At 41.7% G+C, this 13712-nt stretch overlaps 4 protein-coding genes across 6 annotated transcripts; 3 read left to right on the plus strand and 1 right to left on the minus strand.

Annotated features, from left to right (window-relative positions):
- Positions 1-127: 127 nt before the first annotated feature.
- LOC145698802 (coagulation factor X-like) lies at positions 128-707 on the minus strand. Its single transcript, XM_081776024.1, has 3 exons — positions 504-707; positions 258-462; positions 128-215 (listed from the first exon to the last, which is right to left on the minus strand). The coding sequence occupies exons 1-3, from the start codon at positions 565-567 to the stop codon at positions 137-139; spliced, it is 348 nt and encodes a 115-aa protein (XP_081632150.1). The 5' UTR covers positions 568-707; the 3' UTR covers positions 128-136.
- On the plus strand, positions 678-3763 carry LOC145698801 (uncharacterized). The gene is made up of 6 exons (XM_081776023.1): positions 678-2094; positions 2188-2293; positions 2357-2652; positions 2698-3337; positions 3378-3520; positions 3563-3763. Exons 1-4 carry the CDS (start codon positions 690-692, stop codon positions 3012-3014), a joined length of 2124 nt encoding a protein of 707 aa, XP_081632149.1. The 5' UTR covers positions 678-689; the 3' UTR covers positions 3015-3337; positions 3378-3520; positions 3563-3763.
- Positions 3764-4709: 946 nt separating this feature from the next.
- Positions 4710-9638, plus strand: LOC145700223 (uncharacterized). Its single transcript, XM_081777474.1, has 6 exons — positions 4710-4941; positions 4989-5656; positions 5732-8975; positions 9019-9206; positions 9251-9303; positions 9346-9638. Exons 2-6 carry the CDS (start codon positions 5526-5528, stop codon positions 9438-9440), a joined length of 3711 nt encoding a protein of 1236 aa, XP_081633600.1. The 5' UTR covers positions 4710-4941; positions 4989-5525; the 3' UTR covers positions 9441-9638.
- Positions 9639-10644: 1006 nt separating this feature from the next.
- LOC145700225 (patatin-like phospholipase domain-containing protein 4) lies at positions 10645-13600 on the plus strand. Of its 3 annotated transcripts, none has more exons than XM_081777480.1 (8): positions 10645-10761; positions 10813-10904; positions 10950-11251; positions 11295-11420; positions 12239-12322; positions 12371-12677; positions 12903-13197; positions 13472-13600. In XM_081777480.1, the coding sequence occupies exons 1-8, from the start codon at positions 10676-10678 to the stop codon at positions 13542-13544; spliced, it is 1365 nt and encodes a 454-aa protein (XP_081633606.1). In that variant the 5' UTR covers positions 10645-10675; the 3' UTR covers positions 13545-13600. The 3 variants fall into 3 exon arrangements, with proteins under 3 accessions (XP_081633606.1, XP_081633605.1, XP_081633607.1); XM_081777481.1 differs by having other exon boundaries at positions 10675-10769; XM_081777479.1 differs by having other exon boundaries at positions 10813-11251.
- The last annotated feature ends 112 nt before the right edge of the window (positions 13601-13712 follow it).

A 13712-nucleotide genomic window follows, 5' to 3' on the forward strand; every position in this document is an offset into this window, starting at 1 on the left:
TTCTTATATAACGGAAGCGGCTAGATGAATTCAATCTTGTTCAGGAAGGATTCAACCTGCTTCAAACTAGAATTATTATAATTGAACAGAATTATAAGTTCCATCGAGTTTATTTGGGAATCCCAAATTGGGATCATCATTTTTCAGGTGGAAGTTCTCGAGTATCTGACTGATAACAGTCTCGTTTTTGGCTTTCTGATGGTGTTTCTTTGCCACTTAAATTAAGAATAGGGATAGATTCGGGAGCAGTGACTTACAGAATTTTATACTTCGAGAAGCATCCCTGAAGCTTGTGCCAGCTTTCGCGATGTCGCTCCCCGTGATCGAAGACCTCCATATTTTCTTCCGCACTGCAGGTTTCTTCGAAACATTCTCGTTCCAAGTTTCCATCGTAGAATTCTTCAATGCCCCAGAAATCAGCATTTGCGGGCGGGGTTGATCGTCTTGTTCGTTTCAAGAACTCTAATAAATTTTAAATCTTGATCTTTCTTTCAGAAATTTACCATTTGCATTTTCTCTTGATAACGCAAGCGTTGATGATACTATGAAAATCAAAAATGACCTCATAATCGGCGATTATTAATCGCAGTCCTTTTAGAGACTCACGAAAAGTTCGAGCAATGTTTACTGTCCGAGTTGTTTGTTTGCCTGATTATTCACAACTTTATTTTAGAAATCGTACTGCAATCATGTCGGGCGTAATGTATGGATCGTACGAAAATGCTCGGATGGCGTCTGCTTCAACCCTGGAGACGCCGGAAGAATCCGAAGCGGTGAAAGAATTCCGCCTCGTGGAAAACCTCTTGCGAGAATCGTACAGTCTTGATGGAAAAACACTTCTTGAGCAAGAAGATATTGTTACGGAAGCGACAGCGGAACAATTGGAAGGAATCGCTCGTTTGCCCATTTTAATCGAAAAATACCCCCATCCAAATTTGGCCGAACAGTGTATGGTGGCCATCGCGAATATCTTTCTGAAAAGTAAGGACGTCCAGCGACAATGCATTGCGTCAACGATGCGACGAATAAAATTCCGAGAGTTTCCATCGTTGGACATTTTCTTGAGCATCATTATGAATGTCCAGCATCAAAACGACTTTCGTGCTAGAGCTGCCTTGATTAACACGATCGGAGCTATTGCTGAACATCTTGGAGGAAACAGAACAGTTGGCCATTTGATTAGACGATCGCTAGATTCTCAAGATGAAGGAGAAAGAGACGCTGCTATTTGGTCCGCTCAGCAATTAATCAAATATGACAGCGAGTTCGCATCTTCGACGATCGGCCATATTGTGGACATGCTCAATGATCCTTCTCTGCCATCAGATAGCTTCAGAAAACTCGTCAAGATCCTTGGAGCAAGCCACGCCGCGGCCTCAGATCATGCGATCAATTGCTTGACTCGCCAACTGAAGAACGTTAATACTAGCTCAGTGATCGGAGGAATCGGCTGCGAACTCGCCAGTGAGTGCGCTTTACAATTGGTAAAATTGTCAGTTCGGATTCCTCATCTGGCAGAAATCACTAGTGAGTTCTTAACACAATCAGGACTGAATGACCCGAGGCCGAAGCTGCGTAAGAAGTGTCTCCTTCTTTTGGAAAGACTTGCATCGAGAGAGGCCTTGTCCACAAAAGCGACCGACCAGTTGCTCGAGTTTCTTGATGAAAACATTGAATCGAACAAGTGGGAGCTGGAATATCTCGTCAAAGTGATAGAGATTGTTTCCGCCAAAGAAAATATAGAAATCACGGATGAATTCTGCACGAAAATATACGAGCTGTTTCTGAGAGCGCAGTGTTTTACAATAAAGATACATCTATGCAATATCATGAGTTCAATTCTACTATCCAACAGTGGCAACGCGATCTTTAATGTCGACGATGTTTTCTCTTTCATTCACGAGTTGACCGAAAATGAAGGCATTTTTGGCAATCCAGCGATCACGACAGCAATCGCAAAACTTCTTCAAACCGATGGTGACAAAGATGGAATTGTTCCGATTGTAGAAGATCTTATTGACAGAATTAATGGAAATGGCAAGCATCAGTTTTCTTGCTTGAAGCTTCTTAGAGTTATTGGTTGGAGAACGCCAGGCATAGTTTGATAAAAAAAAAATCTCAGAAAATATATTTTTTTTTTATATTTTTTTTCTAAGATACTTTTGCAAAGTTTCAATCTATATCAAGTGAATTTTTCCGATCTAAGCGCGCAAAATCATCTACCTGAAGCGGCAAAGGTCATCTATAACAACTTGATCCTGATGGGATTGACTCCGGAGCAAGAAAAATGTTTGGAGAGTTTTTAACGACCCCTAACTAACTATTCTTAACTAATCACATGTTGAAAGCTTGAAAAGATAAGAGAATACCCGTCTCAAAACTACAGTTTTGATCTTTACCGACTCATCAGATCATGCTTTCGATACAGGAGATTCTTTTTTGCAAATCATTTGTCGAAAATGATCTTGGAGAAGTCTCGTGGAAAAGTTCGAATAATGTACAAAGCTCACTTTGGTCATCTGGTGAAGATTTCAGAATTTGAAATGAATCTCTTCAATTCATTCCGAACATGCGCAGATATGGACAACTTTTTGGAGATTCTTGAGGAAGGCATGGCCAAGCTAACGAAGCTGGTGATTCAAGTGAGACCAGGTGGGTTTTTTTCTTAGCCAATAGTTAAAAAATATTTAATTCTAGCGGCCAAAGTCTGGCTGGAAGCTCGATGTCTTCTTTTACAAGCAGCCGTTTGCTTTATTCAGGACACGTCTGATGCGCCAATGTCATATTTGGATTCTGACTTCGAGGAGTGCTCTAGCGATATTCTTGGACTATTAGGTTCAGAAAGAGGCATTGACAAGAGCAGTCGAAGGTCTTATGAAATGATGCAAAAGATTCTAGACGTAATGCGAAAAATTGTCAATCATGAAGCAGAGAACTTGATTGTCACCCCAGGAATGAGTCAAAATGACCTTACCAAATATGGCCGCTTACCTATTCAATATCAATATTTGTAGAGGATGAATAGCGCGCTATTAAATCATTCTCAAGACCCTTATCCAAAGAGATCGAAGTAGATATTTTTGGACACGAGCTGAAAAAGCAAATTCAGGACAGTTTTGCAGAATGCAAGAGCCATTTGAAGGAGAAAAGGAGGATTCCTGCGATCATTTCTTTGCTACGAATTCAACTTGGTTATCCAAAGGTTTTCTTTATTTCGCCGAAGGTCGAAGAGGTCAAGATGGAGCTGACGCCGATTGTTGAGAAGCAATATTCAAAGGGAACAAGCTTGGTGTTCACTTGTGACGGAGCGCTACCTGCTGGGGTTAAAAATATCAAGGTTTATCATAGTCAAATTCTGACGATAAACATCCTTTAAGATTATTTATTCATTGAAGCCTCCTTTCAACGACGGAAAACCAGGAGAGTATAAATCGTTCGAGGAAGATGCTGTTGTGAGGCGAAACTTCTTTACGTCCAACTTTGCCGTCAATTTTCAAGAGATTGGTGTCTACAAACTTAAGTACGTTGTATTATATTGATAATTTTACGACCATTGCTTCAGAGTTGAGTATCATCTAATCGACGACGATAACATCCAATGGGCAAAGAAATTCTTCAAAGAGATCGTACTCAACTCCCAAGATCCTCTCCGAGCACAGAAACCAGCCGCTCAAACCAGTCAATAGACAAAATTCTCTGGAATAGCACATTTGTCTTCTTCAATCAAAAGTTCAGTCTTTTACCCTGCCAGAAATACTTCTCACTGCTCACAAACCCTCGATAATACTTCTATATTTAGATAATCGGTATCGAATGACCAAAAGTAACATTATTTCTAATAATAACGGTTCGATCTATGAGCCTGGAATGAGCGACTCAGAGGAGCCGCACTCAGAAGGAAGAGAGGATGATTTTTTCATCGGCTCACCTCTTGGATGGATTTCAGAAATCAGCATAAGATTGATCATGGGAGGAATCTTACTTGGCTCGTATGTCGGAATAACCCCCTTTATTCGACATGTAGAACGTAAGTTGACCCTTTCGGACTGAAGAATCATTAGAATTCTAGCTTCTCAATGGTATATGTACAACTATCCTCACAAAGAGGTCGATACCGTAACTGAAACTGCACTGTTCCTCAGTATCGTCTTGATTCCACCAGGAATCACGCTTTGTGTCATCTTATACAGTTATTTCTATAAAAACAGGTAATATACCTCTATCCTCAGAGAATATTAACAAAGTCTTTTTCAGTGGCTGGCGGAGAAAGTATCGAGATCGAACCGAAAACGAAGGTCGAATGAAAAAGCGAATGCTTTCCGAAATCTTCGTCGCATTTCTTGCCTTTTCTATGTCCTACCTTGCAAATGGACTTGTCACAGATATCACCAAGAATCTTTATGGACGACCAAGACCAGACTTTTTGTCTAGATGCTACGCTCCTGGAGATATCTATGCCAAGGAAGGATATTGGATCACTCTTCCACACAAGTATGAAATAATATCATAACAAAATTGACCCGCTAATTCTAGGGACCCATTGCGAGCAAAAGCTATCACAAAAGAACAAAACGAAGCCGTTGAAAAATATCACAATACCTCCGCATTTCCACAACCTGCGTACGACAATGCCAGAAAAATTACTTTCCCTACATCGAAGATGTTGGCCCAGTTCTCAATTGGGAAGACTGTGTCAACGACAGCGAAAAATTGATGGTCAAAGAAGGCCGACGATCCTTCCCTTCAGGCCACACTTCCTTTGTATTTGCTGGGGCTATGTTCTGTGCACTTTACAGTGGCTATTGGATCGGCACATGGAAGTCAAGTTTGCAACTAGGAATGGGGAAAGAAACGAGAAACTTTCCCGGCGTTTCAGCGAAACTGGCGACTGTTTTTATCTTTTTCCTGCCTGCAATTTATGTTGGTGCGAGTAGAACTCAGGTTAGGTTAAATACAGTTGCATGCCACTAAAACTTTTGTTCTTCAAGGATTACCGTCACCATCCTACAGATGTCATTGCCGGTGCAATCATCGGAAGCGTAACAACGTTCGTCACATTTTTCCAGTATTACAGTTATCGCCGAATGTGGCAATAAAAGTCCATCCTACATTGCTTATAAACTTACTGACAATCATTCAAATTCTTACTTATTTCGCCTTAGCCAACCCCGCTTTCCGCCTTATCAAAAGCCTTCAAAGTTTCAAATTTTTATTTTTCTGAATACACGCTTTTTTGTAAAATACTACCTCTTGAATAAATATGATTCGAATTGAGAAAACAATTATGACAGGAGTTTCAAGTTTACTTATTCATGAAAATCAGAGTCCATGAAATTCTTGGGTTTGAAAGTCGCGCCGTGGCGATTGCGCGCCACCATTGGTCGCCTCTTTTGAATTCGCGCTCCTCATTCAAATTCAAAATCCCTCGAATCGTTTTATGCTCAAATTAGAGAGACGATATTTACCCTTCTGATTTTCACAGATTATTGAAAGTGTCAGGAGAATCACGAGCGAAAATTTAGAGAATGGAGAATCGGATGATCGACGACTTGAGCTTCGCCAGCTCTAGAAAAAGGGCTAACGCATCAAATACGATGGATAAAACTCCAACTCGGCAGTCGATATGCCAGCTTCAAGAGGATAAAAGAGTCCAAAAGTACGTAAATTTTCAATATTGTCTTTAGTTCTATTAAAAATTGAGATAAAAGCTTTTTCATAAAAGAAATTTTAGATTGCTCGAACAGATAGAAAACAGAAATTCCCCTGTTCGAAAGAAAGATCGTCCGGAGCCGCACAACTCGCCGTTAAATTTCCATCTCAAACTGCGAAAACACGAGCAGGTGAAAGGCTCGCCAAAATCTCGTCCAAAAACGCCAACGAAGGCCAGCGGGCCGAATCTGATCTCGGGCAGCAGACAACGAGTTGCCTCTGCTCCATCGCCGAAGCCATCGTCAAGAGCACCAGTAGCACCTAAAAGTCCTCGCACGCCGAGGAATCAGCGACCGACGACGCCAAAGTCGAAGAGTGCCAAAAGTGTTCGAATGTTGCCGGAATCTCCTAAAGTTCAAAAGACACAGCAGGACTTAAATTCAGCTTTCACCGATGAGACTCCTCGGCCAGCGAAGAAAACGCCTCTCAAGCGTCATCAAACTCCTCCAACATTGGCCCCGACGAATGCTAAACTCACCGTTCACAGTCCCATCGAACCATTTGATAATTCCGTGAAAGTTGCAATTCGCGTTCGCCCGTTAAACGAAATTGAATCGACGGAAGAGAACCAATCGTCACTATTCTTGTCGGACTCCTCGTCGAATACGATTCTAGTTCCGCGACCTCGTGGGCCAGATCGATCTTTCTCATACGATTCTGTTTTCTGGACTGCTAGTTCACAGGCGCAAATATTCTCGACAATCGGTGAGCCCATGGTCGACTCGTTGCTCAAGGGATTCAACATTACCATCTTCGGCTACGGTCAAACAGGATCAGGAAAAACCTTTACGATGATGGGCGATAAAAGCGCGGAACATCAGGGAATCATTCCACGGTTTTATTCAACACTTTTGACTCAACTCGACCAGATGAAGGAATCCAACGCGATTGAAGCTGCTCATTGCGAGATTTCATATTTTGAAATCTACAACGAAAAGATTTACGACCTTCTGAATCCGCCGCCAAAGCCTCCGAAGCGCAAAGGACGACCAGAATTTCAAGCGGGTCCTTTGTTCTCAAAGCCTGTTCCGACAAAGACATCTCTTTTCGTACGCGAGGCACCAAACAAGAGTGTCTATGTTGCTGGCTTGACGAAGAAGCTTGTGTCTTCTGAGAGCGATGCTGAAGAGTATCTGCGTCTCGGAAATGAAGAACGAGCGACTGCGGCTACTGGAATGAATGAGAAATCATCGCGATCTCATTCAATCTTCCAGATTTACATCCGAATCAAAGCAAAGACAGAGACTGGCGCGCAACGATCTATCAACTGTACAGCGAGTTTGATAGATCTGGCGGGCTCTGAAAGAACTGATCGAGCGAAAACAACCGGTGTTCGGCTGAAAGAGGGAGCCGCGATAAACAAGTCGCTTCTTACCCTAGGAATTGTCATATCAGCTCTGGCGGAGAAAAACAATGGCAATGAGAAGACGTACATTCCTTACAGAGATTCGGTCCTGACGTACTTGTTGAAGGATTCGCTTGGAGGAAACTCGAGGACAGCGATGATTGCTAGCGTAAGCCCAGCAGCAAGTAGTTTGGAAGAAACTCTATCCACACTGAACTATGCGAAGACTGCAAAAGCAATCGTCAACAAAGCGACAGTAAACGAAGAGATAGAGGCAGCGACCATCAGAGACCTACAGCGTGAGATAGAGTTGCTAAAGAAGAACCACACTTATTCCAGAGAGTACGTCATGCAAGAGAAGCAAAAGTACGAGGAAGAAATACAGCGACTAAAAGCGCAGTCAGAAGCTGAGAAAATGGAGTGGGAGAATGAACTGCAAAGCTTGCGTAGTAAGAAGGTGCGAGAGGATTTCACGATTGGACAGTGTCCTCATTTGGTGAACATTTCTAACGATCCTTCGCTCACGGGCTTTTTACTGTTCCTTATTCCAGAGGGAACGGTCACAGTTGGTTCTGGCGATAACTGTGAGATACACATCAGTGGAAACTTGATTGAACAGCATCATTGCGTTCTTACGAGAGAGCAAGACGATGTTTCGGTTATTCCTAAAGATGGAGAGACATATCTAAATGGTCATCTTGTCAACGAGACGAAAAAGCTTGAAGGGGGCGATCGTTTGGTATTTGGATCAACGCATTTCTTTTGCTTCAGAAATTCATCAGCGGAAAAAGGCACCTTAGACTTCAACTTGGCGAAGAATGAGCTCTTGGCGCAGCAAAAATTGGCACTAGAAGGAGAGTATCAGAGCATGCTTGAGCGAAATAAGCTAGAAGCAGATGAGCAGATTGCACTCATTCGTGAGCAGCTCGATGAAGGTAACGAGGTCAACGACGGCGAAGATTCACTTGAAATCATTCTGAACAGTCTCAAAAACCGAATGGACGAGACCATGCACGAGCCAACAGTTATGCCACAGAATCATTTCGAAACTGTTCAGCTGGTCAAGGAAGCAAACAAGCTCGTTGGCGAGGATCGTAAAATGATTTTTGAAGTTTCTGGAGCCGATATTATTAAGGCGACCATGGGCAGTCAAACGAGCTTCTTTGGAACTGAGAAGCTCAAAGGACATTTGAGCAAGCACCTTATAGAAGCCGAGGATGACCCCGATGCTAGTCTAACTTCGCTGATTCTTGCCGATGCGGGTACGCAATGGGAAACTCCTCTGAACCGAGAAGATGTTGCGATGAACGTTGGTACATCGATGAATGGAACTATTGGTCTAAATCGATCTCGAAGAAAGCAGATCTCCAGAAAAGTATCCTTCCTAGCGATGAGAAGCGGTCTTGAAGCCACTCTTGATCCACAAGAGGACGAAGATGACGAGTGTGACATGAAGTCAGCAGCTGGGGTTTACAAATCTTTGATGAAATTTCAATCAACACCAATTGGCTCTTCCGACGATGGAATCACTCAATGTCTGACATCAATTCAAGAAATTTATATGCATCTTGATGGCTCCAGAGTTCCGGACAATACTTATCTTGCTCGCAAAATGTTCGAAATGAGTTCAATCCTTCAAAAATCGCTTCTCATTGGCCCCTGGCTCTTCAATCAAGACTTCGAACCTCAGTACCAAGAAGAATTAAAAGTCAAATATCACAAGTTGCAAAAGAACGAAGAAATTCTGATGCGTTTCATCGTAAGAATTCTCGACGAAGAAGATGAATTTCAAGATCACGCGCGTGCGAAGTGCTTAGATTTAACAAAAAATCTCGGAACGATTATTCGCGCTGGACCTTGGGATCACACAAGCATCTTGGAGAACATCAAGTCGAAGAAATTAAAGAAAGCGTTCTCACAGGTGATTGTCATTTTTATAAACCCCTCTTCATTTTCATACCAAGGGTTTCCGAGTTATTGCTGATGATGGTCAGCCTACATCATGGAAAAGCTCCGTTGCGACAGAAGAAGTCAGCACAGAGTTTGTCGAAGAATCGACAGAACAAGATCAGATCGTCAAAGACTCATCCTCCATCGGATTCCAGTCAATTGTTGACAGTATCTCAGATCTTTCATCTCAGCCTTTTCAAAGGTGATACAGTAACGCTGAAATCTGATATTTAACTTTTTACTTAGTCTTGCTTCTTCTTTACCAGAAAAAAATGAGGTCGAGCAAAGTCTTCTCAAAGGTAAGTAATGAGTCAGACTATAATTTTTAAAAACTATATCAGAATCTGCACTTAACAAACTGGTATCGGATAGAATTGACAAGCTGATGGATGGCACGACGACAACGATGGCAACTCACTATGAACCAACAAGCTGAACATGTTAAAACTAATGCATGTCAATTATCACATCTTTACCCACCAGTTATTCTTTATCTTGTAAATTAACCTTTCTCACCACCTGGTTGCTCCTTCACTATTACATTCCACTTTGTTATTTTCACTACCCATCACCCTTTCACATTCCAAACTTTGCTGTTACAATTTATCTTTTGAACAGTTGTAATTAAAGAGAAATTCATAAAATTCAAACTAAGGCTTTCAAGTCAAAACAAGTGACTTTGATTGAAAGAACATTATCCGCCTGTTCCTTGTCTCCTCCATCAGACGCAATCATCTCCGGGCAACCTTTTCGCAAAAGCAGTACTGATTTTCTGACCTTTGAAAAGGAGCATTTAAAATGTCAGGCACTCAGAGTAGCAGGACTTTTGCTCAAAGAGAAACACTCCAACGAAAATGAGCTATAGATATTCTATCGGAAACATTTTTCAAGAAGGCGGAGATAATGAGAACTCCGGACTCGGCCAAGCAGGTTGTATGTTGATAGAAGCAGTAACTGGTTCGGATACTTTCAAAAAAACACTCAGGATCAGTTTTAGAGCTAACAGAAAATTTTATCGGTCGTCGATATACAAAACTTAAAAAAGCGATTATACTGAAAAGATGTGCAGTAATATCACAGACGACGCCAGTATGGAGGCTCAAAAGAAAGCTTATTACGAGTACATCGACGGTATGCTGGGAGAGAACGATTGCGACTCGCTCGAAAAAGCTTTTGAATGGCCTTGTAGCGACTCAACTATCGTTTCTGCTTCTCCAATCATCTTTGCCATTTTACTGGTCTTCTTTTTGATGAAATAAAATATCTTAAAACGAATATTCTTCTATTGACTCATTTTACGGAGGTTAGGGTTTCGGATAAACGTTGCTCCACGATTTCTTTGATGTCTGTCTTTTGATCAGACAGTACACAGTCCGAATCCAATCAGTTTTCTCAGACAGTGAAATTTTTCTTTGTATACTCGTACGTCTGCCCTCGTTTATTGCTACTTGACTCCGATAAAATAGCTTCCATCTAAAAAGGTTTTCCTCCTTGATTTCAGCTCAATGCCACTGACCTGTTTTAGAAAAGTTCAACCACGGCCACGTCGTTTCGTAGTAGATACGTAAAACTCCCACGAATCTAAGCTCGTGATGTTTGATAAGCAAACATGCCAAAGTCCAGTTACTACTGCTCTGAAGATTTTTTAACGATTTCAGACTTTGATAGATTATGGAACCATCAGAGAATAAAAAGTCGCCAAACTTGAGTTTCTCCGGCGCAGGCTTTTTAGGCCTGTATCATATTGGCGTTGCCAGGTCAGATAGTAATAAAATTTTGATATTAGAGAAATGAACCCGTGACCTTAGCTGCATGCTTGAACATGCACCGCATCTTGTGGAAAACGCGGAGAAGATATTCGGATGCTCAGCAGGTGCTATTTTATCAGCATGTTTAATAGGTTTGTGCTTATTTTGCCCCTTGCATGAGAAAAATGCTATTATAGGCGGAGTTTCTATGGGAGATGCATGCGAATACACACTAGACATTGTAAGAGGGGCGACAAAACGAATGCTTGGTCCTCTTCATCCAGGCTTTCGTCTCGTGACGCTTGTTCGGAACATATTGACAGAGTCGCTGCCTCCCGACACATACGTCAAAGCATCTGGAAAAGTTTACATATCACTGACGAGCATAACGGATGGCAGAAACGTTCTAGTGACGGATTTTTCTTCTAACGAAGAACTCATCGATGCAGTTGTATGTTCTTCCTTTATTCCGGTATTCAGTGGATACATTCCGCCCAAGGTATGTTTGACACGGGTGCGACGCTATTCTATCGTCTTATCAGTTTAGAAACGAGTACTTTGTTGATGGAGGCTTATCAGACAACTTACCCAAAGACGCGAATACGATAACCGTTCAGCCTTGGGAAGGTGGTGCGGATATCTGCCCACGTGATGGATTTTTTCCGGCCGTAAGTTTTTAATTTTTCTTGAAAAACAACTTGAAGTACGCTTTGTTCAACGAAGTATTCCGAAAAGATACAAATTGCTCAACAAACCAAAAATATTTTCAAATTCAAATTCCTCATCTGCATTTTTATAAAACAAAACCTGAGTCAGGAATGTCCAATAAGATTTTCAGCTTATCACTTCTGACAGCTTAAAGCTTCCGGGGGCTCGTTTTTTTATTAAAACTTTCTTATTTGGCCAAACCTTCCTTCCACTGTGATTTTTCTAAATATTAGTGATATCATTCGCTAATTAACACTGTTAACCCATTATGAATGACTGCGCGGAATGGGCTAGAAAAGTAATTTATTCATTTATGGCGCGATTGATGCCACTTGGCTCTGCGTGTGTAAAAGTTTAGCCGTAAACGTTGAGCACAGCGTCTAAAGCTGAGGCAGCTAATCCTACCGTGTCTCGACCGTCCACATCTAAAACGATTACGATACAAACATATCTTGTTAATTATGGAAATCGAAAAATGCGATACACAACAGAGCCGAGTGTGTGCTCCCGTTTTCTGATCACGTTCCGAAAATAATTGGAACCTCGCAAATAAGGTTACATCTTCCAAATCGTTTTCAACAATCATCTAATGATGAACAATTATCAATTATCAGACTAAGAAGATAGCCCGCTAATACTGCGTTTTAGCAGATGCATGATCAGAGTACTTTGTCTTTGAGAGTATTTGAAGAGTGGAAAAGGGAACTCTGCATTTAAAAAGTCGTGGATGTTCCAAAACAGTCTGATAAGAGGAACTAAGAGGCTTTATTTTCTTTAGATGAACTACACCTTTGCGAACACGACGGTTCAAATGTCGCCTATGAATATGATTAGATTCGGGAAGATGCTCTATCCGACATCGGTAATTTTCATTAAAAAGTGAAGAATCTCCGTGGAATATCTTTCCAAGGTCGATGACTTGAGCGATTTGTGCCGACGGGGATTCCACGATTGTTACAATTTTCTGAAGACGAAGGGCTACGGAATGCGCAAACGAACGATTTCGCGGAGAATGTCGTTTTCTATTGAGTGGCAAGAAGCGATCGAGCGTAAGAAAAAGTATGAGGCCAGAAAACTGGCAGGATTATCGGAGGAAGATGAGACAGAAAATTCAAACAAGAAAGGGAATAAAGAGTCAGAGAGTGAAGAAAGCACTGGTTCTTTCAATCAAGATGAGTCCGTTTTTGATGAGGAGCTTCATAAAGAACTTATTGAAGGTAAATTGTTTGATACCGTTTGTCGTGTCATAATAATATTACCGCTAAAGTTTTAATTATTATGCGTTGTGTCGTCGTTGATCAGTTTATAAATTTACCAAGTCAGAAAAAGGAACATGTTTTGTTAACAATAATAAGTCGTGTTCAAACTTCGATATTACGCAAATCCAAAAGTTTTAAGCACATGAGATGATCATAAATAATGCGGACTGATTATTTCTTCAGGGGTCGAAAGGGGGCTCGAGATTGAAACAGACGATGAAGAGTCCGACGGAGAAAATCTGCCTCGTCTTCCGGAGAACATTGAAAAGAAAATTGAAGGAGGCGACTCCAAGGGTGGTGGCGACTGCGCGGAAACTGGCGCGACCAAGAAAGAGGGGCGATTAATGGAACTGATCCGGTGGCCCTTGAATTTCGCCGCCGAAACTTCCACCAATATTCGTACACATTCCGAGCAGGCCACGAATTTCGTCTTTGATATTGCCGTGCGCCAAATGCATGCTAGGGGACTCATAAAGAGGTAGTGGTGTTATTCTATGTTTTCCGGTGTTGTAAAAATGAGTTGGAGATGACGAAATTAAAATTGAATTAAGTTTAGTTGTGTGATGACAATGAGTAAGTACTTGCACACGAGACATTTTAAGATAACTGTAAGCAAGTTATATTTATCCTCGCGCAAGCGGTGAACCTGCTGCCGCTCATCTGAGAGGCCTTTTCCGTTGCGTTACCTTATCATCTCTCATCTTCTTATATCACCCGCATGCATCGAAACGTGATCGTAACCGTACATTTAGCCCATCAAGTGCCGCGCTTATGGCCGATCATGACCCAGCACCGAGCGATTTTGCCGTGAACTTTCGTCCGTGAATACCGATCAATCTGTTCTCGTTAATAGACTTTCAAAATAAACTGAGCTGATGCCCTTTCCAAAACCAAAGGCTTAGGTTCTCAAATTTCTGAAAAGATGGAAGCGATTTGAAGGGCTCGCAGGTTGATACGACGGTGGTTTACGTTCGTAAATGAAGATTGAACTTT

Source organism: Oikopleura dioica, chromosome 2 (genome assembly GCF_907165135.1).
Source record: "Oikopleura dioica chromosome 2, OKI2018_I68_1.0, whole genome shotgun sequence".
NCBI classification, from domain to species: domain Eukaryota; kingdom Metazoa; phylum Chordata; class Appendicularia; order Copelata; family Oikopleuridae; genus Oikopleura; species Oikopleura dioica.